Here is a 22,911-nt window from a genome sequence, read left to right as displayed (position 1 = left end):
GCAAGTCGCCAGCCAAGCAGGGATAGTTGAATCAACCCAAATTTACGTACCGAAATGATCGTGCACTACTGTTGCATAAGTACTAGTACTATCTGGTTATCATTTGATACGCGGGCTTGCGATACTAATTTGGTGGCTTGTTTGGCTAAGAACTTGAGAACTTTCAACTTTGCAAAACACGGGGAAGCCCAATGCAAGGACTTGAACTCGCCTCAACTTTTTTTCCTTAATTCTGCGACCTGCCACAGGTTCTACCAAGAAGTTCTGCCAGTTCCACTACCACGGACCACGGTACGGCGTACCCCATATATGTGGAGGTGATGCATATGGTCGCTGTTAATTAATCTAATTGGCCTCACTTTGCCTCGCAGAAGCGCAGGCTGTAAGGTTTAGCCAGCAAAAGGATCTTTCCGAACGCGAGTCCGAAAAAATCCGATGAATACTCCGTGAACTAGCTAGAGACAAAGCGCGAGACCGAGCCGCTAAATCTGAAAAGCACGAACCGTTCTTTTCTGAGGCGGGCCGGCGCCGTCCCGACAATGGATCAGCTGCTACGCTCACCGATGGCGGCCACTCACCTCAGGCTTTAGGCACCAACAGGTCCGCACCGTTAAGGCCCAGACTCTTTTTGGTGTCTTTATTAGGTCAGTAGTGACCGTTGTTGGTGGAAATGACTCCATGGCTGAATATTACTCCGCGCTTAGCAGAACGCATGCAAGGACTCCGAGTCATCACTTTTCCTAGTGTGGTGGGCAGAAGTCTGCCATTCTGCCACGTGGCAGGGCAGAACTGGCACTGCCAAGCAGATGGCAGAACCTCCCGGGCAGAATGTGGCAGAACTCCCGCACATGGAGGATGTACTATAGTCTATATAGTTTAGTGTGTCAGTTCAGTGTATGATAGCATTGAGTGAGGCACTTTAAAACTCTCTACAATGGCCACAAAGTCTGGAGGCCGGCCTCTGAACACGGTGCTCATCAAAAACAAACTTCAAAAAGGGTGATGCTACTTCTGCCAAGTCCAACAGATACTGGTGGAATTACAACCACTGTGATGCCCGCATCGATAGATCCATGTAGTTAGTACCTCTAGCACTATGAAAACATAATTCTGCCAGGTTCTACAAGTTCTGCCGGCAGAACTACCTTGAACTTGTTCTGCTCACAATACTACACGTGCACATAACCCTGAATCATTTACCTTGTTCGTAATCCAGATTGTATACCAACACGTGGCAAGAGTCTACTGTTTCCTGCTACTCGTTCGAAAAATTTCGGTTCCCTTAGGAACTTCTTGATTGGTACGAGCAATGATTACCATTCAATCTGCGCGTACACCCTGCCGTCCCTTAGAGCGCCTATCCTTATCACGCCATGTCATCGCAGTCGTGCATCTTAATGGGTATCGTATCGGATAATGATAGGCTGAGTGCGAGGTACTATAAGATGGGTTGGACATGCACGGTTTATCAGATGCACATTCACTTCTATCTTATTCCAGCCCACATTACATTATGATACTGGAAGCTCTTACCGGGAGTACCAACTATGCCGCTGGTGTCGCCATAGTCGTAGCCGCGGTGCTCGTCGTATCATACAAGAAATTCTCGCTAGCGCGCAGGAAGGGCATCCAGCTTCCACCTGGACCTCCCGCCCGTTGGTTCTGGGAAAGCGCGTTGCCTACTGTGAAGTGAGTTTTGCCAGCGTCATACAAGATATTATGGCTTGATGTAGATCGTCCACTTAGCATTGCCTGTACGCTGACAGACTTGGTTCGAGAGTATGGGCCGCTTGTGTCGTTCCGACAAGGTAGCCAACTGATAATCGTCATCGGCAGCGTGGAGGTAATTTGCCCATATCTTGAGCTCCCTCTAAAATAACTCATCCACCAGGCAGCCGAAGACATCATGGAGAAAGAAGGTGCATCACTGGTAGATCGACCTCGGTCCGTTGCCGCGGGTGAAATGCTCTCAAATGGACTGAGCCTCACCATGGCTAGCTCCGGAGAACGCTTCCGCCGCCTCCGAAAAGCAATACATCCTCATTTACAGCCAAAGGCGGCAGAGGCATACCAAAACATGCTGCGCGAGAACGCGATAGATTTTATATTGGATGTGCTGAATGACCCGACAAACCATCAAAAGCACTCACAGCGGTACGTCATTACCAAGCCCTTTTGTGAACCTTTCATCGATATCGCACCTCAAGGTTTTCATCATCAATCGTTCTTCAGGTGACTTATGGGAAGTCTGCGCCCACTGCCATCGCCGATCCCGAATTTGTCCGTCTCTGCAAAGTCATTGAAAATTACCAGGCTGTAATTCGCCCAGGAGCTTTTCTTGTCGATCGGGTTCCCCTTTTGCGCTACTTGCCTGGTTACGGAAAACAAATTTACAAGTGGCGTGATGAGGAGCTTGAGCTATTTAGGTATCATCTAAGGCGCGTCAAGAGTGAAATGGTGAGGGGCTCTTTTGTTTCGATAAATGCGTATCACTTATATCTCATTATACGCAGGATCAAAACAAAGCTGGGCCCTCTTTGATGAAGGCATTATTGGAGAACGCCGAAGAACACCAACTCTCTACGGATGAGGTGGCGTATCTCGCCGGAACACTCTTTGGGGCGGGATTTGATACGGCAAGCGATGCAACTTATTGTTCTCCGCGGACTAACTCCTGGTTCAGATCGCTATTGCAACTACCACTATTATTATGGCTCTGGCGTGCCACCCACTCGCCCAGGCAAAAGTACATGAAGAGCTCGATATGGTCATTGGGTTAGACAGAGGTAATGCCAAACCAAGAATTTTGATTTTTCAGTTAATTTCTCGTTGTAGCGCCGACATTTAAGGACTCAAGCTCACTCCCTCAATTGCACGCGTTCATATTGGAAGCTTTGAGATGGAGACCTGTCGTTCAGATAGGTAAATTCGAATTTCGGCACGCTCCTGCATGATGCTGATGTGCCCCAGGATTTCCCCACCGTGCAACCAAGGATGTTTTGTGGGTCAGTATCTTACTTTGTTCTAACCCACGTTCTCATTCTAGTCTATGTGCAATCAGCGAGGACACTGTATTCCCAAAGGTGCAACAGTCTACGGCTGCCATTGGTATGCCAGTGTTGCTTCGTGATGTACATTGTTTCATTAAGCGCATGTTTTCAGGGCTCTTTCTCGCGATCCTATCGTCTTCCCAGATCCTGAAATATTCAATCCCCAGCGTTGGTTTGATTCAGAAGGCCGCCTTAAGGACAATAATGTGAGGTTCATCACGTATGGCTTTGGTAGACGGTAAGTCGTGCCGACTTCGGTTTTCTGACACTGCTCAACTAATTTTTATTCGACATTAAAAGTGTATGTCCTGGCCTGCACGTCACAAACCACGCGTTGTACATGACCACCGCACTTCTCATGTGGTCTTTCCGCATTGCTCAACGACCTGACGCACCGATCAACACGCACGCTTTCAATGACCGCGTCACTCCCCATGCAGAGCCATTTGAAATCAACGTCATTCCCCGGGTAGAGGTCGCGAAGCTGAGAGCGGCCATGGCAGGCTGATGTGCGGATTAGAGCGTTTTTGCTAAGCGTGACATCAAGCTCCTCACCCTCGACAAAACATTGTTCAACGACCTGACGTATCGATCGACGCACATACCTTCAGGGACACGTCGGGTCGAGGACGATGATAACGGATAGGTATATTATTTGCAGTAGTGCTGTTTGTCATCTACATCCATTCTACTAAAGTTCGGTCCTGCCGACTTTCACCTTGCTCCGGTTTTTTTCGGCAGCTTGTTCGTGAGGCGAGTAATTACCATATAAATTCATTTGATGCAGTGAGCGCCATGAGTAAACCATATTGAATGTCAGAGGGTGTGTACAACTTCAAGGCTTGGCCAGCACAGCACGACTCATATGAAGTTTTAACATTTGAACATGACCTTGCGGAGCAAGGTGATAAAACTCCTAGCTTGAATGGTGGTGAGCATCAATACCATTGCTGGCAGAGTAAAACCCGACCAAGCAATTCTTCTGACACTATATTTGTGCTTCCTACGAGGGCACTTGCCGGTCAAGGTTCCTTTGCGGAAGGATATTCCCTACAGAGGTCGATAGAGTCAAGACAATAGACCGGAAAGTCACCACTCCAGGAGGCACGCTATGATGAACACCCATATATTATAGAGAACAAGGAGGAGGCCCGTCATGGCAGACCCATTGCTTAAATGGTAATATACCTTGCAAAAACCAGCTAGGTTACGAGTGAGACGTCGTCGAGCGTGTAGTTACCCTCGACTGCCTACGTTGCTCTCGTTCGAAGGCTGCCATGTCGCTATACCATCGAAAATCTCGGGAAGCACCTCTCTTGGAGACTGGGGAGATCGGCGGACGCAGAGGCCCTATGCGATCCAATGGCCAGACGATATACATCAACTTGGAGTCTAAAAGAGCAAGAGGGACCTGTAGCGAAGCATTAACGCAGGTGAATTAAGGAGCATAGCGACTCACTGGGCCAAACTTATTGCTGTCAAGAGTCCGGAAGGGTTCGTCACCTAATGCAACGTCAAGACTTGTTCGAGTGAAAACGATGCGTCTCACCCTCCACCCAAACGTGACCTTCGGGGATGAAAACTTCGGCATCAGGATATGGAGGTAGGGTTTTGACAATATCCCCTGCCACAGCTATGACTCGCTTCACGAGCATTTTTCTACTATTTATAGGATCCCTGAACAGAGGAGATATAAGCAGTTTCCCCATGCCCCATGGAATCGGTCGTACCGAAGTGCCACAATGTCGCCTTTTCGAATAGGCTCTCCAGAGTTGATGGAATATCTGTCAAAAATAACAATATCATCCCAACTTGAGGTATCCGGATTTAGAGTTGGCTAGCTGGCACACAAGACTGGTCAGAGACGTTATTGGATCATTTGAGTTCACGACAGACCTGCATGCTCCTTCCTCTGACCGTTTTCAGAGTATAGAAGTACTGTGTGAAGCCCAAGCCAAGAGGAAGCCAGTATATCCATCGCAATGGCCTGCCAATGAAAGCCCATGGCCTCCTGCTAGAACTCCCTTCTGGGTCGGTAGCACTGTGAACCCGTCGTGAGGTCAACGGCCTGCTTAACTTTAAAAACTTCGGGAATAGCGACATATCGCTTCAAAAACCAGCTTGATTGAGAGTTTCTTCTAAGAGTTTCACAGGTGAAATTCAGACATTTCGCTGCCAGCAATGATCACGTGCTGACTAACACTATAAAGGTCTTGGACTCTTGGCTTGCAGATGCCGAAGCCTACTTAATCTAGCCATGTACCGCAGAGAAAAAAACAGAGATGTCGCATCAACGTCTATTACCGAAATATGATCTCCCTTGCCAACTCATCTCCTAGCGCATTGACGCAACTTAAAATCTCCTCGCGATTATATTCATCGTTCCACTGGTGAGATAACTAGGAGAATATTCAGCTTCCAAGCGATCGGGTTGTCAACTACTCACATTAATGGGGATTATGGATATCGCCCCCTGTTGCATGGAATAAATGACCATCACTTCATCGAGTAACTCCTCCGAGACGTGAACAGGAGGGCCTTGAAAGGGGAAATGTGAATATAATACCAAATGATCATCCAATCATACCTTCGCCAGGATCCTGTGGACCTTCCAACGAATTTTCGGGGTGCACGAAAGCGGCATAGCGATACTTTTCTAATTGCGGAATACAATCCGCCAAAGGAAACCACGTAAATTTTTCCTGATTTTGCAGATGAATCTAGTCTTCTAAAGCTATCAGTGACATCATTACTTACAGGGTCGGCGAGATATGAAGGCGAATACCCGCCCTTGTACTTCATTTTTTGGCAAGAGTGGATGTAAAACCCTGAAGTGAGGCGAGCACTCAGATGGGCACATTGATGACGACAATAATATCTCACCCATGGCAAGTGATGTCATGCTGATGGCACCTGCATTATGTATTTCTCTAGCCAATGAGGCCTCTCGGATTGCACTGAGCTAGAAACACAGCCCGCTCAATCGCGCAAAAACGATGAGTGCACCAATTTATTGACCTTCCCAAGGGAATATTTGTCGTGCTTTGGATCGTACATGAAATACACGCTGGAGACGCATTCAGGCAAGATGTCAATGACACCCACGGCGATTAATTCGCCGTCAAGGCGGTACATCTGGTGGAAAGAACCATATTGTGACGGAAGATGGTCAGGTGGGCTTGTAGTATATGGGATAGGTTCATTCTTCAAAAGGTGAGTGTTAACGCCGACCACTGGGTGTAACTACATAGAGACGTACTATTAGAGGGCTTTTTACAAGGAAACGCTTGAAGTCTTCTGGTGTGTTGTATGGGTCGTGGTGAACCTCTCTTTGGTATAGCAGATAAAGCGCATATTTCTCTTCCGAGTAGGTTGATGGTTCGAGCGTCACCTATCATAACACTTTAATATCGATGGTCCGGAACGTCATGCATGTCATGCCTTAAATGTATGGCGGACTGTTGCATTTGGAGAAATGAAGTCAGACTCAGCGGCGTGTATCGAGGTAGACAGAGAAAAAATTGGAGGATCGCGTTTTGAAGCATTACCCTCTGATTTGGGTGGCTTCGGGGAAGACGATATACCCTGTAGTAGCAGTAAATTACTAGCCTCTGATTTGTGACCTTGCATAACAAAATGATTCCATCTGTTAACAAACATTCATCAGTCAAATTAGTTGCCAATCCACCGAGAGGTCCATCCGGAGATGTTCACCGGTTGATGATTTTTCTTTGGCTACGAGAGGGCTTAAATGCTATCGCATCAAGCCTGAGATCGATTTCACATAAGCAGAGTCTCGCAGCACATCCACAGACAAAATACCTGATAGTGTACTGTGGACAACACGAGCGTCTTAGATCAGGAGCATAACAATATGTTCCAGATCGTCTCCATCCTCGGTAGATCATCTTTTGATAGACCTGGCGAACTGTCAGAAAAGGAAAACAGGATAACATGTGTCTTGTGCCACAAAGTACTCACTCTGCACGACAGTTGAGACGCGATAAACCCTGCTTTCTTGAAGCTAGTCTCGGTACTACTTCGCTCTCCTAGTGGTCCACAATAACCGCAAGTTGAGCACCCCGGTCCCAGAGGCATACCGACCGAAACAACAGGCATGATAAAATGTCAATACAGCTGATACGTAGACGATGAGCCTAAGTTGATGGTGCGCGGCGAGCCGTTCGTGTCACAATGATATCATGAGTGCACATTAGGCTAGCCTCGATCTAGATGTCATCGTGAGAAATACAATGGATGCATAATTTATTTAGAACTAGTAAAGAAATAACATTCACGTACGCAAAAACAAGATCATGTAAGGATGAAAAATGAACTACGAGGGTACTATGAGTCGTGAATAATTATGAACGGGAGCGAGTAGTGCGTTGACCCAAAACTACGAGACAGGAGAAAACAGATATCATTACCATTCTAGCCCCAACCATCCCACCTACCATACTTCCGGTACTCTTGCAGAATTAGTTCTCGATTGTCCTTCCGGTCCCTGTCGCGTTCTCTTTCCTTTCCCTTCTCCGTGCGACTAGTGATAGATGACACACTGTTCGTGCGCGGACGAGAATGCGAAGATGCCTTGGGCGGGGAGCTGGACAGCGGGGTCCCACCCGCAGATGGCGAAGAGATGTTAGATGTCCCTTGTGGCAGTGATAAGCGATACCAGCCCCCACTGTACGTGAGCGCTATGAGCTGGTACTCCATAGGCGGATCACGACCGGGTTCGCTACGATCAGAAGGTGCTTCGATCCAGCCGACCATGCACTTCTCCTCATCGGTAGTGTCAGCCGTGGGCGAACGAGAGGACGACGTAGTAGAAGATAGTGATATGTGGGAGGCTTGCGCTGGAATGCGATACTGAGCATATGACCATTCGGAGTCAAAATAAGGGATGAGTGAAGCGAGCGGGGACAAGGAGGATTGTCGATTACTGTATCATCCAATCGCATCAGCGTTAATCGATCTCGGGTGGGACAGGGATGACTTACGAGGGGCCGGACATAAGAGAAAATACGTGTACAGTACCCTTATCACTCCAAACACATACTTCCTTCTCATCGGGACGAAAGGCAACCCCATATATTTCGGCCTTATCTGATCCCCTCCTGAATACACGTATCAGCTTTCCTGAAAGCGTGTCCCATATACGAACGAGGGTACCGCGGGACGAAGTCGTAGCGAGCATCCGACCTGATTGAGGAACGGTGAGAGTGTTCAAGGAGGACTCATGTGCAGCAATAATCGAGACTGGATGCTTTGATGGTGGAGGTGGCGGGCGAGATGGTGGGGTAGAAGGTGGGGGGCCGACTGGCGTGGGTGGAATACAAGGTGGTAGATGTACTAATTGTACGTGCCCCATCTGCCGACCAGGGAAAGCCAGAAGGGTTGAATATGCCCCAGTGGCCATCGCAAGTAAGCCTGCACACCGAAGAGCATAAATCGTCTATATACGCACGTAGATAACCCGGCTCACCTCGAGGGTTATCACAGGTGTCAAATTCATTTCGTCGGACGATGGTCTCCCCGACCTCGAATAATACAACTCTTCTCCGAAACGATACTGCAAGCCATCCACGTCTACAAGCAAGACCTCTGACCCTTTCCCTAAATTCTAGCTCTGCTACTTCTTCCCCGGCCGCGTCATCCCATACGACCACCTTATTTGGAGGATAGAGTGGACTGCGGCCTCCTCCAAGGAGAAAGAGCAGAGATGATGTATGACACGGCACTACGGCGGCGAGGGTTCCCCCAGTAAACTCTGTTTGATGTATGAAGATCAACAGCGAACAGAAAGAATGCTACCTATCCACCTCTCTTGCGAATAAGCTTCAGTGGCCATGTCTGGTACACAGCAAACCCTGCAGGTGTCGTAGTAGTAAATATCTGACAGTCTGCTTCAAATCGGGTATCAAAGATCTGAATGGGGTTTGTGGCAGTGATAGAGTGTCGAGCTAGGTTCATGGATCGACGTGATGAAAAGGAGGAGATAAAGTGTATCGCTCAGTCTGAGTCGTCCGCATGCTGTATCAGCATCAGGCTTGTGGCTGGAGCTAAAGCATTTGAAGTGGCGCAATTAGGTCTTTCACCGTCATCAGCCGCAAACTTTAAACAAGCAAACAATTGTTTACTAGCTAGTCCAAGTATCGGTACCGCTATAGCTAGTGAGGTAGTTCGACGCAATTGAATCAAATATTGTACATATGAAACCCATAGAACAGGTAACAAATATTGACGACTACGACAGGTTTAAAAAGATGCATAATAGATAAAACGTGTAGGTCCAGCAGAGTCACCTATCATCCGCGAGCAGAATGTGCGACAGCAGCAGGTACAAATACAGGAGATGCATATGCTGGATGATGCGCATAGCCCACCGCGTGATTTCCTGCGTTTTGCATAGTACGCGGAATAGCATCATTGGTATCATCCCAGGACTTGGGCGGTCGTAAGCCGACTCCGGCAAGTTGCTGCCTGGCAGCCTTGAACTCTTGCTCCTCTGCCTGATTCTGCGCAACTAGAGCTGCCTTGGCCTCTGCCTGTCTCTGTAATTCTGCCTCCGACTCATCTGACAAGTAATCTGTAAACCCCCCATCGGAGATTACGGTCGCATCTGATGCGGAGCCTTGCGAGCTACCGCTATCACTACTGTTCCCCGTAGTGTTCCCAACCTTTAACGCCGCCATGGCACCTTCTAATGTAGATCGTCGAGAAGATAACGGAGAATCTTGCGAATTCATGGGAACGCCGTCGACGGGAGATGGATAAGGAGGTGGCGGGCAGTACTCCCCAGAAGGCTTAGATGAGTTTAACGATGCTGAGACCGAAGATAATGAAGGCCGTCCTCCACCGTTACGCCGTGACAACGAACCGTCTAAGTCTGTCGCTCTACGCATGGAGGGAGTGCGGTTTGTCTTCTCTACGCCTTCTGAGATTGTTTGGCGACGAGGCGATGTGCTTTGCTCTGCAAATGAAGACAGGGGCCCAGACGCTCGTGGCGTCGTTCCTGTCAAAGGGGAACTCTGTTGTACAGGACTTCCACCTGAGCGCCCTCTTGCTGGAATGGGCATCGCCTGATTCTTCCCAGAGGTTGGGCTAGACCTGGTCGTAGGACTACTACCACTGTTTCTACGATCCAGTGATGGCATTTGCTGCTGGGTTGCTGGGCTGCGATTTGTAGGTGAGACACCAGGGAGGATGGCACCTCGTACGCTTTCGAGAATGCTTTTTATCTCTTGAGGCATAGGTATGCTGTGGACGATGCTGACACTAGGCCAATCTGCAGCCTGTATGAGGCGCTGCTCATTGGGATTTGGAGGCCGGCAGCATCCAGGCCAACCGGGGTTCTGATGCAAGCTGACTTTGGAGGATGGATTGGCGCGAGCCCACTGTAGATCGAGGTGTTCAATGTACTGATGATTGACATGAAAAGAAATGACCTTGCAATAACCACATCCATTAAAAGATTTAACTAAGATTTGAAGCAATCGGTGAGTGTTACAGCTATGATTTATAAGAGTACATACCCTCGGCATTCTTTAGATGAACAACGTCATGACGAGGATGTAAGGCTCTGTTGTAACATACATCTCGGATGTGAGGGCATCTAGCGTGGGTAAGGTTAATTAGAGGACTCTTTGATGAATTAAAGGACATTACCTGTTTCCACTCGGCTTGAATACTTTACACATGGGACAGAAAACGGATGCTGGGTCAGTCGATCCATATAGGTAGCACATTGATGAAACTGATATTGGGGGAGGAGGAGATGGGATGAATTTATATGAAATACTAATGCAGGATAACTAAAAAAGGGTTCCGGTTCAAGAGACTGGACTGAGAAAGAAGTGGAATAGCAAAGGCAGGACCGCCGTATCCTGGGTGCGCTCTACTGATCGGTTCCGTGAGGGAGACCATGATGAGTTACGATGACAAGAAGCAATGGAGGTCAGTAACAGACTGACAAGATCGATTCGAATCCTTTATATGCTCCCCTGCTGTAACAATTGAAACGCTTTTAGTTCGACGTCGTCCTCATGTTTTAAAACGTGTAGACACCATAAAATCCAAAAACGGTTATTCTATAAAATTATATCATAAATTCGACAAATTAAGCACAATCTCCTAATCAAATTTACAATCAATTCTAATTTCGTATTTTTTTTCTTCTGGATTTCTAGAAGCTCGTGTGAAACGGTTCTCGGCCTTCCAGCGCTTAGATTAGCTAGGGTGTTCTCTATGGAAGCCATCCACCTTGCCAGCAACACTTGGTCACGGTGGCCGCAACGTAGCCTAACCCGTTCTTCTTTATAAACCACACAGTCAATCTCATCCAGAACAACCAACCAACCATGGGCAAATCTCAGAGCAAACTTTCACCGGAGCAACTCGCAGATCTACAAAAGAACACTTATTGTCAGTTCCGAAATATCTTATATCGATTCCATCTGATACTTTACCATAGTCGACAAGAGAGAGCTACAGCAATGGTTCTTTCTATTTATCGTCTCTTGTGGCGTGCGTTTCATCTTAATCGCACTACAGGTATAAGGGCTTTCTCAAGGATTGTCCATCCGGCCAGCTGGACAAGACTGAATTCAGTCGTATATATAAACAATTCTTTCCATTCGGGGACCCAGGAGATTTTGCAGACTACGTCTTCAACGTATTTGACGAGAACAAAAATGGTACTATTGACTTCAAGGAGTTCATATGCGCTCTCAGTGTCACGAGCCGCGGCCGATTAGACGAGAAGCTCAAGTGTACGTACACTTCCCCACTTCATTTTGATACCGACCCCTCATGACGTTTCACATTTGACCTAATTCTTACTCACTTTCCTCCAGGGGCTTTTCAGTTGTACGATATAGACAAAGATGGTTTCATCACCTATGATGAGATGTTACAGATCGTAACGTCCATATACAAGATGACTGGACAAATGGTCAAACTTCCTGCCGATGAGGATACTCCTGAAAAGGTTCGTTTGACAAACTACTCCGCTTTCATGAAATGTCTCCGCTCACTATCCCAAATACACAGCGAGTAGATAAGATCTTCAGGAATATGGACCGAGACAAGGACGCACAGCTCACGTACGATGAATTCGTCGAAGGCAGTAAACAAGACCCGACTATCGTTCAGGTGAGCACTCAGGGTCTCCACATGATCAGTCCCCTAACCAAGTTTATTCAATCTTTTTATAGGCATTATCGCTATACGACGGTCTCGTATGATCATGATGCTGGCATTCATGCAAGCGGATTATTTTTACTTCTCAACCACCACTGATTCATTTCCACAGCTAAAATTTTCTCCTAATATACTTTCCTGTGTATTCCAGATGCATCTTGTGGGTCGTTCAGCTCACGGAAATCAAGACCAAGCCTTTCGCACACTATACTTTACTCTACGCTATGGCCGGATCTGTCTACCTTCATCGATGTAGCGGGAGACCAGGTTCCGGTGCCGCATATTTTTATTCGCATCTCAAGGCTAGAATCTTGCATAGCCAACGTGATAATCAACTACTTAGAATCATAAGGCAGCTAGCTTCCCATACTTTCGTAGAATCTTGATGTCCATGTTTTCACCCACCCAGTTGTGAAGACCCTCAGCGAACTCGAGATTATCCCGCTCTGCCTTGAAAAGTTTGTTGAAATCTTGTGGCTGTCCGGGCTGCGCATTGCCCATGGCCGCAAAAGGTGACGCAGTCATATCACGCGATGAATCAGCACCTAAAAAAGAAGATCCGGACACCAGCATCAGACAACTAGATAGAAAACACAGGAAATAAACGGAGGCGCGTACCATTGTCACCGCCAAGGATAAGTCGATAAAGGCCGTTCAAGCCGAAAAAGTTGAGGAAATACCACGACAGTGATGAAACCCACCGAACATCCATATCAGGAGTATCGATACCACGCTGAAGCATGGACTTGAAGCCCAGCGTCAAGGGGAAAGGTAGTTTAACTGAGGGATCTTCAGGTCGGAGTGCTCTATTGAAGCGTTATGGGGAAATCACGCACTTAGGACGAAGCCTTGGAAGAAGAAGTTGATCCAGCCCATAATAACCATCTGTGGGACCATCATGACCATTTGGGTTTTCATGCCGGCCATCATGCCGTCCATGGCGGCAGGGTCTGACAGAGGATTGGGAGCAGATGACGGCGCGTCAGCTTTGGGCGGTCCGTCCTTCAGGTACGTTCCGGCTTTGTAGGCCTCAGAAAGATGCTGTGAGATAGATTTGTAAAATGCTGGTGGTATCGGAGAATTTGAGGACGTGGCTCGGAGAATCTGGGAGCGCGTCAGAGCACGCCTATTGCAGGTCACTGTGTTAAAGAGATATCGGGGAAACAAGATAAGGGTCACTTACTGCTCACGGGTTGCAGCTCGCGAGAGCTTTTTCGGTGGAGACTGCAAAAGAATCACCACATAATGGCGCAGTATTCCGACCAATATCTAGCCGCACACATAGTAAACACTTGCACCGCAGTGATGGTTAAACCAAACTCACCATTACAAGAGTAATTGGAAAGAGGACCCAGTCCCGAATCTGGGGATCCAAGTATAATGAAAGCCTATCCATTGCTATGCGTAAAAGGACTGGAGTGTGTCAAGAATACGAGCTGCAGCGACCTCGACGTGTTGGAATGATTCAGAGAGAAGATTTCCTTTTTGAGACAACTATCGACATGCGACGTGCGCAGTTGACGTTCGCTCTCACTGTCCGCCATTGACGTTCCCTCAGCTCCTTCCAGAGTCGTGCTTCTATTGACCCTTGTGGGGTAGCAGAAACCATGGACAACTCCCCGACTGCGCTATTTGACTCATATGAACAGGATTTCAGACAAATCATTGACAGCATTCGATCAAAACTTGACGGAGAAGGCAAGGATGAGCGTGGTGGTACGTAGCAGTTCCTAGTCTTAGTTCGTCGTTTTATCAGAGTTATTTGCACAGAACAGCGTAGAGCAGCACTCAGAAGAGTGGAAATGGAGCTGGATGAGGCCGACGAAATGGTTAGTTTACGCCCAGACTGGCACTGAAGTCAGATCTAAATGGTCACTCGTAGATATCGCAAATGGAGATAGAAATCCAGGGGATACCCCAGTCCATAAAGCCACAGTACCAAAACCGCCTCAAAACTGCCAAGGGAGACCTAGTGCGGTTCAAGAAGCTTTCCAAGGATATCCATTCTCAAGTGTCCAGGGCGGAACTTCTTTCATCTGGCAGAGTGGGCACACCCACATCAGACGAGCCCTATGGGCCCACCAGTGATCGTACCCGCCTGCTTGCGGGGACCTCCACTCTCGAGGATGGTACAAGACGGTTACAAGAATCACAACGCATTGCCCTTGAGACAGAAGACCAGGGTGCTGAGATATTAATGAATCTCAGAACGCAACGAGAGCAAATCGAGAATTCCAGAGATACCGTGTGTCTTGTCCCTTGATTCTTGATCATTACTTACCCCGTGCCTTACTAGCTTCGCACCGCTGACACTGCCATTGACCGAGCCTCAGGCACTTTGAAGAAGATGATTAGACGGTTAGTTTAATACTGCTGTAGGTGTTCTTAAACCATGCGCCTAATATGTGTTATACAGGATGTACCAACAACGTGTCGTCACCGCTGCTATCATTGTTGTCCTAGTCCTGATAATTGCAATCATTCTATGGGAAAAAGTTTTCCGGTAAACCGGTGTTAATTTATGGTTGTTGCATTACCCCTTGTCATATGTCTACAGACATTGTATTTATGCATAGTATATTTTCACAAGCTTCGGTTCAGTGACTTGTGATGTGCTAGATGGTCCTGCTATCAGTTTACATACTGGAAGAATACATTCCTGCCAGCACTTTGAGCCTGAGTCCACTTCCACTAGATCTTACTTACTGTTTGTCTGTCATGTCGGCGAATGCACGACGCTCCTTTTCCTTCTGAACGTCGTCATCGGTCCAACCCTTCTCCCTCTTAATCTCTTCTATCATCGCTCGTCGTTTAATATTTAGCTTCACATTAATGTGGCGCAGAAGATATGCTACTCCGATCTGGGTTGAAAGCAGAACCATGATAGCAGCCTTGCCTGGGATATATGCCGGTGCATCTTTAGGTTGGAAAATTTCAGTGCCAATGATGTTTCCAACGCAGAAAAAGACCATGGTGAGCGCGTTGATGGTGAGCTGTCGAACCATGTCAGGCAGTGCCCAGAGACAAAGGTATACCTGGCATACCTTCTTCGTGTAACCACTGGTGTTACTGGCATTGTATGCATAGATCGTAGATAATGTGCTTCCAAACGAGCCTATGAGATATGAACCTGCAAATCATGTCATCTTTTGACGTGCATGATGACTGCGTCGATCAATGCTCACCAAATAGTAAAACTCCCTTCTGTCCACTATCGTTGAAGCCAATCATCAGCGCTGGAAGGTGATCAGCCTTCTTCGGGTTGCTACAAACGAAGGATAATTTTACCGACGCCAAGAAGGGTTGGGAGAGTTGCATAAATCACTGGTAACATGCGTTCTCCCTATATTTGTCGATGAGTGCGGCCCCAATTTCAGTCATGCAGGGCATCACCTTTTTATCAGAATAATAACCGCAGACCACCACTGAGATAACCTCCACAATTCCAGCGGGAGTGGCAAGAATCAAAGTCTGCCTTGATCTGTCGAGAGGATGGGGAGAAATCATTAGTTACTGCGACAGATTACCCTTTGATGTGGCCTCACGTATATCCGAAATTCTTTATGATAATATTGCTGACTAGGCTGGCCATGAGCAAGCTCATGAAGCCATGTCGTCAAGGCAGAGATGACTTACAGTTAGTGAGACCGCCGCTAGGGATATCGGCTGAAACAAGAGTGAGGCGTGCACGGGTAATGTCGCGATAGATACCCACTAAGCATGGTTGCAAGCACGATTAACCAAGTTCGGACATCCAGAAGTGTCTCGATGACTTGTTCTTTCTTGAACTCCCTGTTCTCCGTACCACCCTGGTCATCCCTGACCCGTTCTAGGGACGCAATGCGCTCCTCCTCCGTAAGCATCCAGGCATTGACAGGCGAATCTGGTAAGCACGCTAATACGAGTATACCAACGAGGATTGCAAGGCCACCAAGGAGGTAGTAGACAATCTTGTATGGTGCCATGGCGCCTCCGTTGTAAAATGAGATTCCCTGCCAATCAGTAAGCCCAGCCCTCTTAGTGTGATGTCGCATTACATACATAAGCTACGAAGCCTCCGAAGACCTGAGTAAAACCAAGCTATTATGTCGCCTTCAGCAAAAAAAAGAAATGGAAAAGAAAGCTACCGACCATTGTGTAAAAATATGCAATGCGAATTCCCTGCACAAATCAGTTTCACCACAGGCAAAATCATTGACCACTCACTTGTTCATTTTTCCTATAAAACATCGATATTATCGATATCAGGATAGGAGACACACAGCTCTCGCACATCCCTGCCTGATTTTAGCGAAAGTCAGCTAGACGAATATCTACGCACCGAGAATAAACCGAAGCGCGAAGAAGGCATGAAAGGAATTCGCAAACGCATGGCACAGTAGCACGATGCCCCATATGATAACATTCACGCCTGATATTGTTCTGGTTTTTATCCACATCTAGGATAAGTATCAACTCACCAAGGTATTTCCCAAGCCTGAGCTTCTGAGCGATATATACTGTGGGGAATTCCCAAATTATAAAACCTGTGGATATAATATAGTTAACGCAAGAACATTTGAAAGGACTCATATTTACCAAGATAGAACGCCATTGAAACTAAATTATAGTTCTGTCCAGTTACCGGAAACCCCATGATACTATGTAAACATAATGTTGAGCATCCTCGAGACAACCTTCAGTTACTGACCTCGCATAATTGAGCGATGTTTTGTCCCTTTCAGAATGTCAAAACCAGATAAGCAAAAATTAAGGCTTTCTCACAAAAACTGGGTGAAGTAAACCGCAGCAGTTATTGGAATAATAACCTTGTCCTATCAATCTGTCAGCAAGGTCGGTAGTATATTGTAATGACCACTGTATGGATGTACGAGTTTGTTCCTGAGTCTTCGATTATATTCTTCATTGAACTTCTGTGCTTGAGTTCCCACTAGTCGAAGCGCTTCATCTCCTTTGAAGAGCGGAGAATCCGCAATTTCTTCACGAGATGTCTCTTTTTCTGGATCCATAACCCGATTCGTTGCGCAGAACATATGGCCTCGGGCTGTCTTCTCAGGTCCGGAGAGTTGGAAGAAGAACCGTGAATGAGGGATCACGGTTGTCCAAGTCATTCATGCTAGATATCCACAAGCCTGAGGCGCCGCAGCATGATAAGCACCAATGCGATAAGGCCACGAATAGAGTTGCGCATTAAATCACGATAAGGCATATTTTAGGAGCACAAGACAGTGTAGCATGGTCACTGAAGGGATGTCATTGGTACCGAGAAACGTCAAGAGTTGTTCGTAGATTCAAAAAGAACCCTTGACTGTAGGTCGCGGAAGTTGCGTGACATCGAATTCGACCAGAATTCTACTGCAAATGAACAAGGAAACTCATCTTTTTTTATGTAGAAATCAGTAAGGCATGTTGCTTCTGCTTTTCTTTTGCATGCGAATGAAAGTATCTCCTATCAAGCTCATAGGTTGGCAGGATATGGAGGACTAGAATTCAAATATGAGCCATCAACCACGACCACGACACATCCGAGTCGCGGAGGTCCTAGTCAAATCATCGAATGTGTACACGGATATAGACGGCTACCCACGAACGTCATACTCCAACAACCCCCGTTTTCTTGCGACCCTATTTTCCCGCTCGTATACGACAGCCAAACCGTATGATGAGACTCACTACGCTCAATCATGCACGTTCTTGCAAGTTCGTGTAGTACTTGGCATCATGCTCTAGACAACCTGGATATAAGGAATAGTTTACTGTAAGTTGAAACAGATGTTGCACTTGAAATGCGATCATTGACCACCGCAACAATTTCAAACCGATATGAAGCACAGCTGGACCTTTGTAAATTATGTAGGTACTTCAATGAAGTGGGTGAGCTTTAACTTTGTCACGAACGCGAAGTGTCACGCGAGACAAACTCCGCTCAAGGTTCACGCGCGCTGTTGGACGTACAAATCTGTTCATTCACGCGCCCAAATTCAAAGAAAATGGGAAGCGTGTCGCGATCAGTGAGTTCACAATATTATGGTTTCATACTTCAACTTAAGTTAACTCCATGAGCAGTCAGTGGCACCTCGTCCACTTGTCAAAATAGAACCTACTGAAGAACTATCTAAAGTTTCATTCTCTGACTCGGCACATGACGATACACCACTCTCAGGCTCACTGGCAGCTCCTAATATCAAAGTGGAGCCTGTGATCGAGCCGACATTATATCAACTCTATGACCTTGCTGACGAAATTCCATACACCCCTGAAAAAGCACTTCATGAAGGACTTGGCATGGTGAAGACACTGAAGCTTGGTATCGAAAAACTTGAACTTGGCAGTAGCAAGCTCCGTAAGGATGTTTGGCTCCGTGAAATAGATAGGTATGTTATCCCATACCTCGTGTGACTCTGTGAGGTCAGAAATGAAAACCATCACAGTCTCCTCAACCAAGTTAGTCCAACTACGATGATAGCTGTCTGTGGTGGTGCGTATTCATTGCTTCTAACATGTGTTTTGACTGAAGCCTGTATCCTGTAGCAACTGGAGCCGGGAAATCATCAACCATAAATGCACTGTTAGATGGTAAGCGGTCACTTTGGTGTATGCCCCTATCATGTCTATTTTGATATTTTTCTGTAGTCGACGTTGTTCCCACGAGTGGCATGAGAGGTAAAGTTGATTTCTTTCACTATATAAGATTTGATCACTGAGCCAATTTGCAGCCTGTACCTCTGTAGTCACCGAAATTTCATATCACACTGCACCCACAATTAATGCAGATGTGTTGTTCCTTTCTGAGGCCGAATGGAGAGAGGAACTTACTGTCCTACTCGATGACATTAAGGCTGAAGGTAGTAATCTGAAGCGCACTACTGACCTACATGGTGATGTAGAGGTTGCATGGTATAAGGTAAGAGTTATGAGGTTTTTTGGTGTCTTAGTATATCATTCATACTCAGGTCCATGCTGTATACCCATCGGTAACTCTACCTCAACTTGTTGATATGACCGCTGATCAGATGTTGGCCTACAATACAAGTGCACATCCCTAAGCTTGTCACTATAAAGTATGCTGACTTGGATCCTCTGCAGATATTGTCCACATCTTGGGCACTACGAGGAAGATATCAGCGGACGATTCAAGTAGCTTTGCCCAAAAAATTGCGAGATATGTTGATTCTTCCACAGGCCAGAAACGACAGGGTAAAAAGAACAAGACTCAGAAGGGTAAAAAGACCGGTGCTTCTGATAACTTAGTCATCAACGCCGAGGAAAAGGAAGACCACGACACAGCTCTATGGCCTCTGATTCGTCAGGTGAATATACAGTGCAATGCCTGGGCTCTTTCCACCGGTGCTATCTTAGTTGATTTACCTGGTGTCGCCGATGTTAATCCTGCAAGGAATCGCGTTGCGAAGGACTACATGAAGAAGTGCAACTGTATCTGGATTCTCGCGCCTATCACCCGTGCAGTAGATGACAAGACCGCTCGAGGTATCTGTTTCAACTCCACACCTGTGCCACAATTCCAATGTTTTCGGAAATAGATCTTCTTGGTGAAGCTTTCAGAACACAGCTGATGAGTATGTCTTCTTCACCCCCTTGGGAATAGGCTAACAGTTGTCCTCAGTGGGTAAGTTCTTCCTAGTACGATTGCTCTAAGGTAGCTCAATGTAGGCTGTTGTCATTCATTGTTTAGACGGCAAGTGAGTGATCTATTCTTCACTCATGCGATGAATTTCTTATTTGTTGGTTAGCTATGATGCCCACACCATCACTTTCATCGGTTCGTTAGAGCGCAACTGATCGAATTCTTGCTAAAATTATATACCTCAGCTACCAAGTGTGACGATATAGCTTGTTCGGAGGTTATCACTGCCTTGGATCTCGAGGACGACCCTGCGCTAGAGAAAATCAAACATTGCATCATTTCATGCATGGAGGAAACAGCTGAGCTCAAACTAGAAAAGGCTGATGCAGAGTTGCAGGCCAAAGGTATGAATGTTTTGTTCCTGTGACTCGGATAATGTACTTACTTGAATTTCATAGTTATCGACGGGTGGCTCAAACGACTCCAAGCCGTTATACAGCAATGCCAGGAAGACAAGACAGCACTCGCGAACGGTACAATGCTTATGCCACAGTTGACTGCAACAGCACGCCAGACAACCCAGAGCGTAGGCAAGAAGCGAAAGAATACTCGCAGCAAGGAATCTGGGCCAGCTAAGCGTTTAAAGAGCAGCACCTTTGAACAAGACTCAGAAGATGATACTAGTGATAGCGACATGGATGTCGATGACGCGTGTGGAGGGCAGAAATCAGTTGAAGAAGAGCAAGAAAGGAGGACACGCAGCATGACGACGGCATCGAAGATGAGCCAGAGGAAGAGGTTACAGTCAAGGTTCTCGATGCGAAGATCGACGAAGCCCAGAAATCTATCAAAGCTGCATTTGAAGAACTCGACAACGCACGGAAGGCACAGATGAATCATCAAGGATGCCCTTGATGACCTCATGAGGAAAGAGATGGAAGCGCGGCGTGACCAGAGTACATTTTGTTCTCTAAAGCGTTCGGAGGTTTGTCTCGTGACTCTTTTCAATCTATTTCTTCCTGACGACAACAACTTGAAGTTTTCCCGCAATGCTTTAAAGGAAGATTTCCGTGTCGGGCTGAAACTTTTTGATGGTTGGTAATGACTTGCCGTCTTTGAAGAATCAGCTAAGTTGGTCCACATGATGCAGATGCCACTGCCGAGGAGCGAGACCCAGAGGCTTTTGATCCAACTCAGAATCTGCGCAGTAAGTTTCACACTAATTCAAAAAAATTATGATGCTAAAAATTTACTTAGATTATGACGAGGTTGACCTTGAAGTGTTCACTTGCTCGTCCCGTGATTATGTCCGGATAACACGACGAATAGATCGTGACGGAGACCCATCATGTTTCTCTAACATTGCCGACACCGGGGTCCCCGCCCTACAACAATGGTGCCACCGGTTAGCCATTGGTAATCAACATCGTGCTGCGAAACAATACCATCTGCAATTAAAAATATTTGCAAACTCGGTGCGGGCGTATACTGATGGTATTAGTGATGTGATTCTTGCAGACAGCAAAGCCCTTCGTGAGAAATGGGAATCAGTACAGGGTGGTCAGGGTCCGGCACTGTATGATGTGGGGATGAAGGCTGATCACTTTGATATTCCAGGCCTGAAGGGATTCAAGTCCACGATGAACAATACCTCGCGCATAAAAGTGGATCCTTATGGTGAACCTACAGGAATCACACCTCGGCTGGTGAAAGTAAGGTCGTTTGCATTGACTTTTGCTTTCTGTACAACTCACATTTCATTGTAGGATTTTGATGCATGTGTCGAAAGATGCGTCTCGGATTTGCAAGGTCTGTTTCATGATGGCCTTGAAGACAAGTGCCGAGCGGGTGCAGTCAAAGTGAATACTGTTGCATTGTATCAGTTTATCATCTGATGACATTCCACAGGCTGCGCAAGGTGCAGTCCAATGCGTCGACAGGTTTGCACAGTCCATGCATTGGAATACCTATCGAGCCAGTGAGTGTTCCAGTCCGCACCCACACCCTCACTGATTTCGCCCGATATTAGCACTTCGTCGCCACGGGTCTTGGCATCGTGACCTCAATGTTGAGCTTCTGACGCCATTCACCCGGAATATTGCTTCTTCTTGGTCAACGCTCTTCGAGTCTGATCTATTCACCCCATTATCATCTGCCGTCACGGAATGCGTCAAGAAGCTGCTCGCAGATGTAGAGGTGAGCGCAGCGGCTGAATTAAAAGAACACGCATGCGCACGAAGTTCCGATTCCCAAGAAGAGGTACACCTCGCATTAGGGAAAATCGTCAAGGTCGTAGAAGGAGCGCTTGTACGGGAGCAGAAGGAGATATCTCGTTGTCTCGCTCCTCATGTCCAAACCGAACTGGTAGTCGGCTACGATCGAGCCACAGGACAGCGAGGCAAAGGAAGTGTCGCGCGACAGAAGGTATATATGTTAGTCGTATCATTTTAGGACCTCTTCTGACATGTTGCAGACTGTGTTCCATGACTACGTTGACACACATAGGCATGTCGTTTTTTATGGTGGAGCAGAGGTGCTCCTGGGTCGCTTGTCGGCTGCAGCTGAGGCCGTCGGGGAGGCTCTCAACGAGTCACTCCGGGAACTTGCTGAGAAGGTCAGTCCCTTCGATTTCATCTTGGTGTTAGCGGTCTTCATTCTCTCTTGTAGGTTGAAGTGTCAATTAGTGTGCTTTGGGAAGGCATACCAGATGATATCCGTGTGCGATCGCAGATTATCCAAACAGTGTCTCAGATGCTGGCACAGCTGGATATGTGGTCACAGGCAGCAGAGAAGGTGTCTTTGGCCTCCTAGATGATCATCGTCGTCACTCCGTTTCCTCAATTTCTTTCAGCATTGCCATCGGCGTCTTCCGTGTATCTCCTTTGCAGTACTTTAGCAGTTGTGTCGGAGCTCCAGTCATCGTGCTTTCGACTTTAGTCTCGTACTCGTCATACCAGAGGAGCTATCGCTGTCCACCCATTACTTTCCATTCAGTAAACTACTAAAGATGATAATATACAGGTGGGTGGGCTTCATCACCGGCGAGACTTTCCTCCCCAAATGATAGATCAG

At 47.0% G+C, this 22,911-nt stretch overlaps 10 protein-coding genes across 10 annotated transcripts; 4 read left to right on the top strand and 6 right to left on the bottom strand.

Moving 5' to 3' along the window:
- The first annotated feature begins 1,494 nt into the window (after positions 1–1,494).
- F5147DRAFT_750315 (cytochrome P450) lies at positions 1,495–3,845 on the top strand. The gene is made up of 11 exons (XM_041440155.1): positions 1,495–1,689; positions 1,747–1,843; positions 1,892–2,154; positions 2,208–2,457; positions 2,514–2,636; positions 2,684–2,786; positions 2,836–2,922; positions 2,971–3,005; positions 3,062–3,108; positions 3,163–3,288; positions 3,351–3,845. The coding sequence occupies exons 1-11, from the start codon at positions 1,514–1,516 to the stop codon at positions 3,556–3,558; spliced, it is 1,515 nt and encodes a 504-aa protein (XP_041298976.1). The 5' UTR covers positions 1,495–1,513; the 3' UTR covers positions 3,559–3,845.
- F5147DRAFT_667171 (peptidase S24/S26A/S26B/S26C) lies at positions 3,831–5,223 on the bottom strand. Its single transcript, XM_041435226.1, has 5 exons — positions 4,947–5,223; positions 4,781–4,887; positions 4,600–4,727; positions 4,510–4,553; positions 3,831–4,461 (listed from the first exon to the last, which is right to left on the bottom strand). The coding sequence occupies exons 1-5, from the start codon at positions 5,151–5,153 to the stop codon at positions 4,258–4,260; spliced, it is 690 nt and encodes a 229-aa protein (XP_041298975.1). The 5' UTR covers positions 5,154–5,223; the 3' UTR covers positions 3,831–4,257.
- Positions 5,224–5,239: 16 nt separating this feature from the next.
- F5147DRAFT_667157 (arginine-tRNA-protein transferase) lies at positions 5,240–7,269 on the bottom strand. The gene is made up of 11 exons (XM_041435225.1): positions 7,032–7,269; positions 6,873–6,970; positions 6,765–6,818; positions 6,492–6,696; positions 6,310–6,441; positions 6,069–6,254; positions 5,934–6,012; positions 5,808–5,878; positions 5,638–5,752; positions 5,497–5,588; positions 5,240–5,449 (listed from the first exon to the last, which is right to left on the bottom strand). Exons 1-11 carry the CDS (start codon positions 7,167–7,169, stop codon positions 5,351–5,353), a joined length of 1,269 nt encoding a protein of 422 aa, XP_041298974.1. The 5' UTR covers positions 7,170–7,269; the 3' UTR covers positions 5,240–5,350.
- Positions 7,270–7,291: 22 nt separating this feature from the next.
- F5147DRAFT_667156 (WD40-repeat-containing domain protein) lies at positions 7,292–9,152 on the bottom strand. Its single transcript, XM_041435224.1, has 4 exons — positions 8,876–9,152; positions 8,539–8,823; positions 8,054–8,483; positions 7,292–7,995 (listed from the first exon to the last, which is right to left on the bottom strand). Exons 1-4 carry the CDS (start codon positions 9,024–9,026, stop codon positions 7,485–7,487), a joined length of 1,377 nt encoding a protein of 458 aa, XP_041298973.1. The 5' UTR covers positions 9,027–9,152; the 3' UTR covers positions 7,292–7,484.
- A 16-nt stretch (positions 9,153–9,168) lies between these two features.
- F5147DRAFT_667153 (uncharacterized protein) lies at positions 9,169–11,113 on the bottom strand. The gene is made up of 4 exons (XM_041435223.1): positions 10,722–11,113; positions 10,589–10,668; positions 10,502–10,533; positions 9,169–10,450 (listed from the first exon to the last, which is right to left on the bottom strand). The coding sequence occupies exons 1-4, from the start codon at positions 10,799–10,801 to the stop codon at positions 9,362–9,364; spliced, it is 1,281 nt and encodes a 426-aa protein (XP_041298972.1). The 5' UTR covers positions 10,802–11,113; the 3' UTR covers positions 9,169–9,361.
- A 139-nt stretch (positions 11,114–11,252) lies between these two features.
- On the top strand, positions 11,253–12,473 carry F5147DRAFT_190053 (EF-hand). Its single transcript, XM_041428484.1, has 7 exons — positions 11,253–11,477; positions 11,527–11,551; positions 11,607–11,824; positions 11,909–12,042; positions 12,105–12,206; positions 12,269–12,317; positions 12,367–12,473. Exons 1-6 carry the CDS (start codon positions 11,414–11,416, stop codon positions 12,296–12,298), a joined length of 573 nt encoding a protein of 190 aa, XP_041298971.1. The 5' UTR covers positions 11,253–11,413; the 3' UTR covers positions 12,299–12,317; positions 12,367–12,473.
- An 81-nt stretch (positions 12,474–12,554) lies between these two features.
- On the bottom strand, positions 12,555–13,750 carry F5147DRAFT_190050 (integral membrane protein DUF106-domain-containing protein). The gene is made up of 5 exons (XM_041428483.1): positions 13,579–13,750; positions 13,438–13,523; positions 13,091–13,380; positions 12,873–13,034; positions 12,555–12,799 (listed from the first exon to the last, which is right to left on the bottom strand). The coding sequence occupies exons 1-5, from the start codon at positions 13,648–13,650 to the stop codon at positions 12,600–12,602; spliced, it is 810 nt and encodes a 269-aa protein (XP_041298970.1). The 5' UTR covers positions 13,651–13,750; the 3' UTR covers positions 12,555–12,599.
- Positions 13,738–14,912, top strand: F5147DRAFT_667143 (vesicle transport v-SNARE protein N-terminus-domain-containing protein). The gene is made up of 5 exons (XM_041435222.1): positions 13,738–13,970; positions 14,025–14,083; positions 14,137–14,499; positions 14,551–14,612; positions 14,671–14,912. Exons 1-5 carry the CDS (start codon positions 13,862–13,864, stop codon positions 14,759–14,761), a joined length of 684 nt encoding a protein of 227 aa, XP_041298969.1. The 5' UTR covers positions 13,738–13,861; the 3' UTR covers positions 14,762–14,912.
- Positions 14,913–14,956: 44 nt separating this feature from the next.
- On the bottom strand, positions 14,957–17,263 carry F5147DRAFT_565769 (MFS general substrate transporter; the record flags this gene model as incomplete). Its single annotated transcript, XM_041430767.1, has 17 exons — positions 14,957–15,247; positions 15,299–15,384; positions 15,440–15,490; positions 15,543–15,597; positions 15,648–15,735; positions 15,800–15,833; positions 15,891–15,920; positions 15,970–16,246; positions 16,296–16,334; positions 16,386–16,415; positions 16,461–16,531; positions 16,576–16,665; positions 16,715–16,780; positions 16,833–16,894; positions 16,945–16,971; positions 17,019–17,068; positions 17,126–17,263. The coding sequence occupies 17 exons, from the start codon at positions 17,261–17,263 to the stop codon at positions 14,957–14,959; spliced, it is 1,485 nt and encodes a 494-aa protein (XP_041298968.1).
- Positions 17,264–17,938: 675 nt separating this feature from the next.
- F5147DRAFT_757285 (uncharacterized protein) lies at positions 17,939–22,898 on the top strand (the record flags this gene model as incomplete). The annotated part of the gene is made up of 25 exons (XM_041440371.1): positions 17,939–17,954; positions 17,985–18,012; positions 18,112–18,128; positions 18,159–18,265; positions 18,321–18,628; positions 18,686–18,732; positions 18,786–18,830; positions 18,888–18,917; positions 18,971–19,158; positions 19,208–19,286; positions 19,341–19,742; positions 19,796–19,831; positions 19,948–19,954; positions 20,006–20,034; positions 20,085–20,243; positions 20,298–20,649; positions 20,767–20,824; positions 20,879–20,933; positions 20,990–21,046; positions 21,097–21,551; positions 21,606–21,698; positions 21,748–21,817; positions 21,869–22,263; positions 22,313–22,453; positions 22,507–22,898. 25 exons carry the CDS (start codon positions 17,939–17,941, stop codon positions 22,648–22,650), a joined length of 3,318 nt encoding a protein of 1,105 aa, XP_041298967.1. The 3' UTR covers positions 22,651–22,898.
- Positions 22,899–22,911: the final 13 nt, after the last annotated feature.

This window comes from Suillus discolor, assembly GCF_016758755.1.
Source record: "Suillus discolor strain FC423 chromosome Unknown F5147scaffold_3, whole genome shotgun sequence".
NCBI lineage: Eukaryota > Fungi > Basidiomycota > Agaricomycetes > Boletales > Suillaceae > Suillus > Suillus discolor.
The sequence above is the reverse complement of the archived record's forward strand: the minus strand, read 5'-3'. Positions and strand labels throughout refer to the sequence as shown.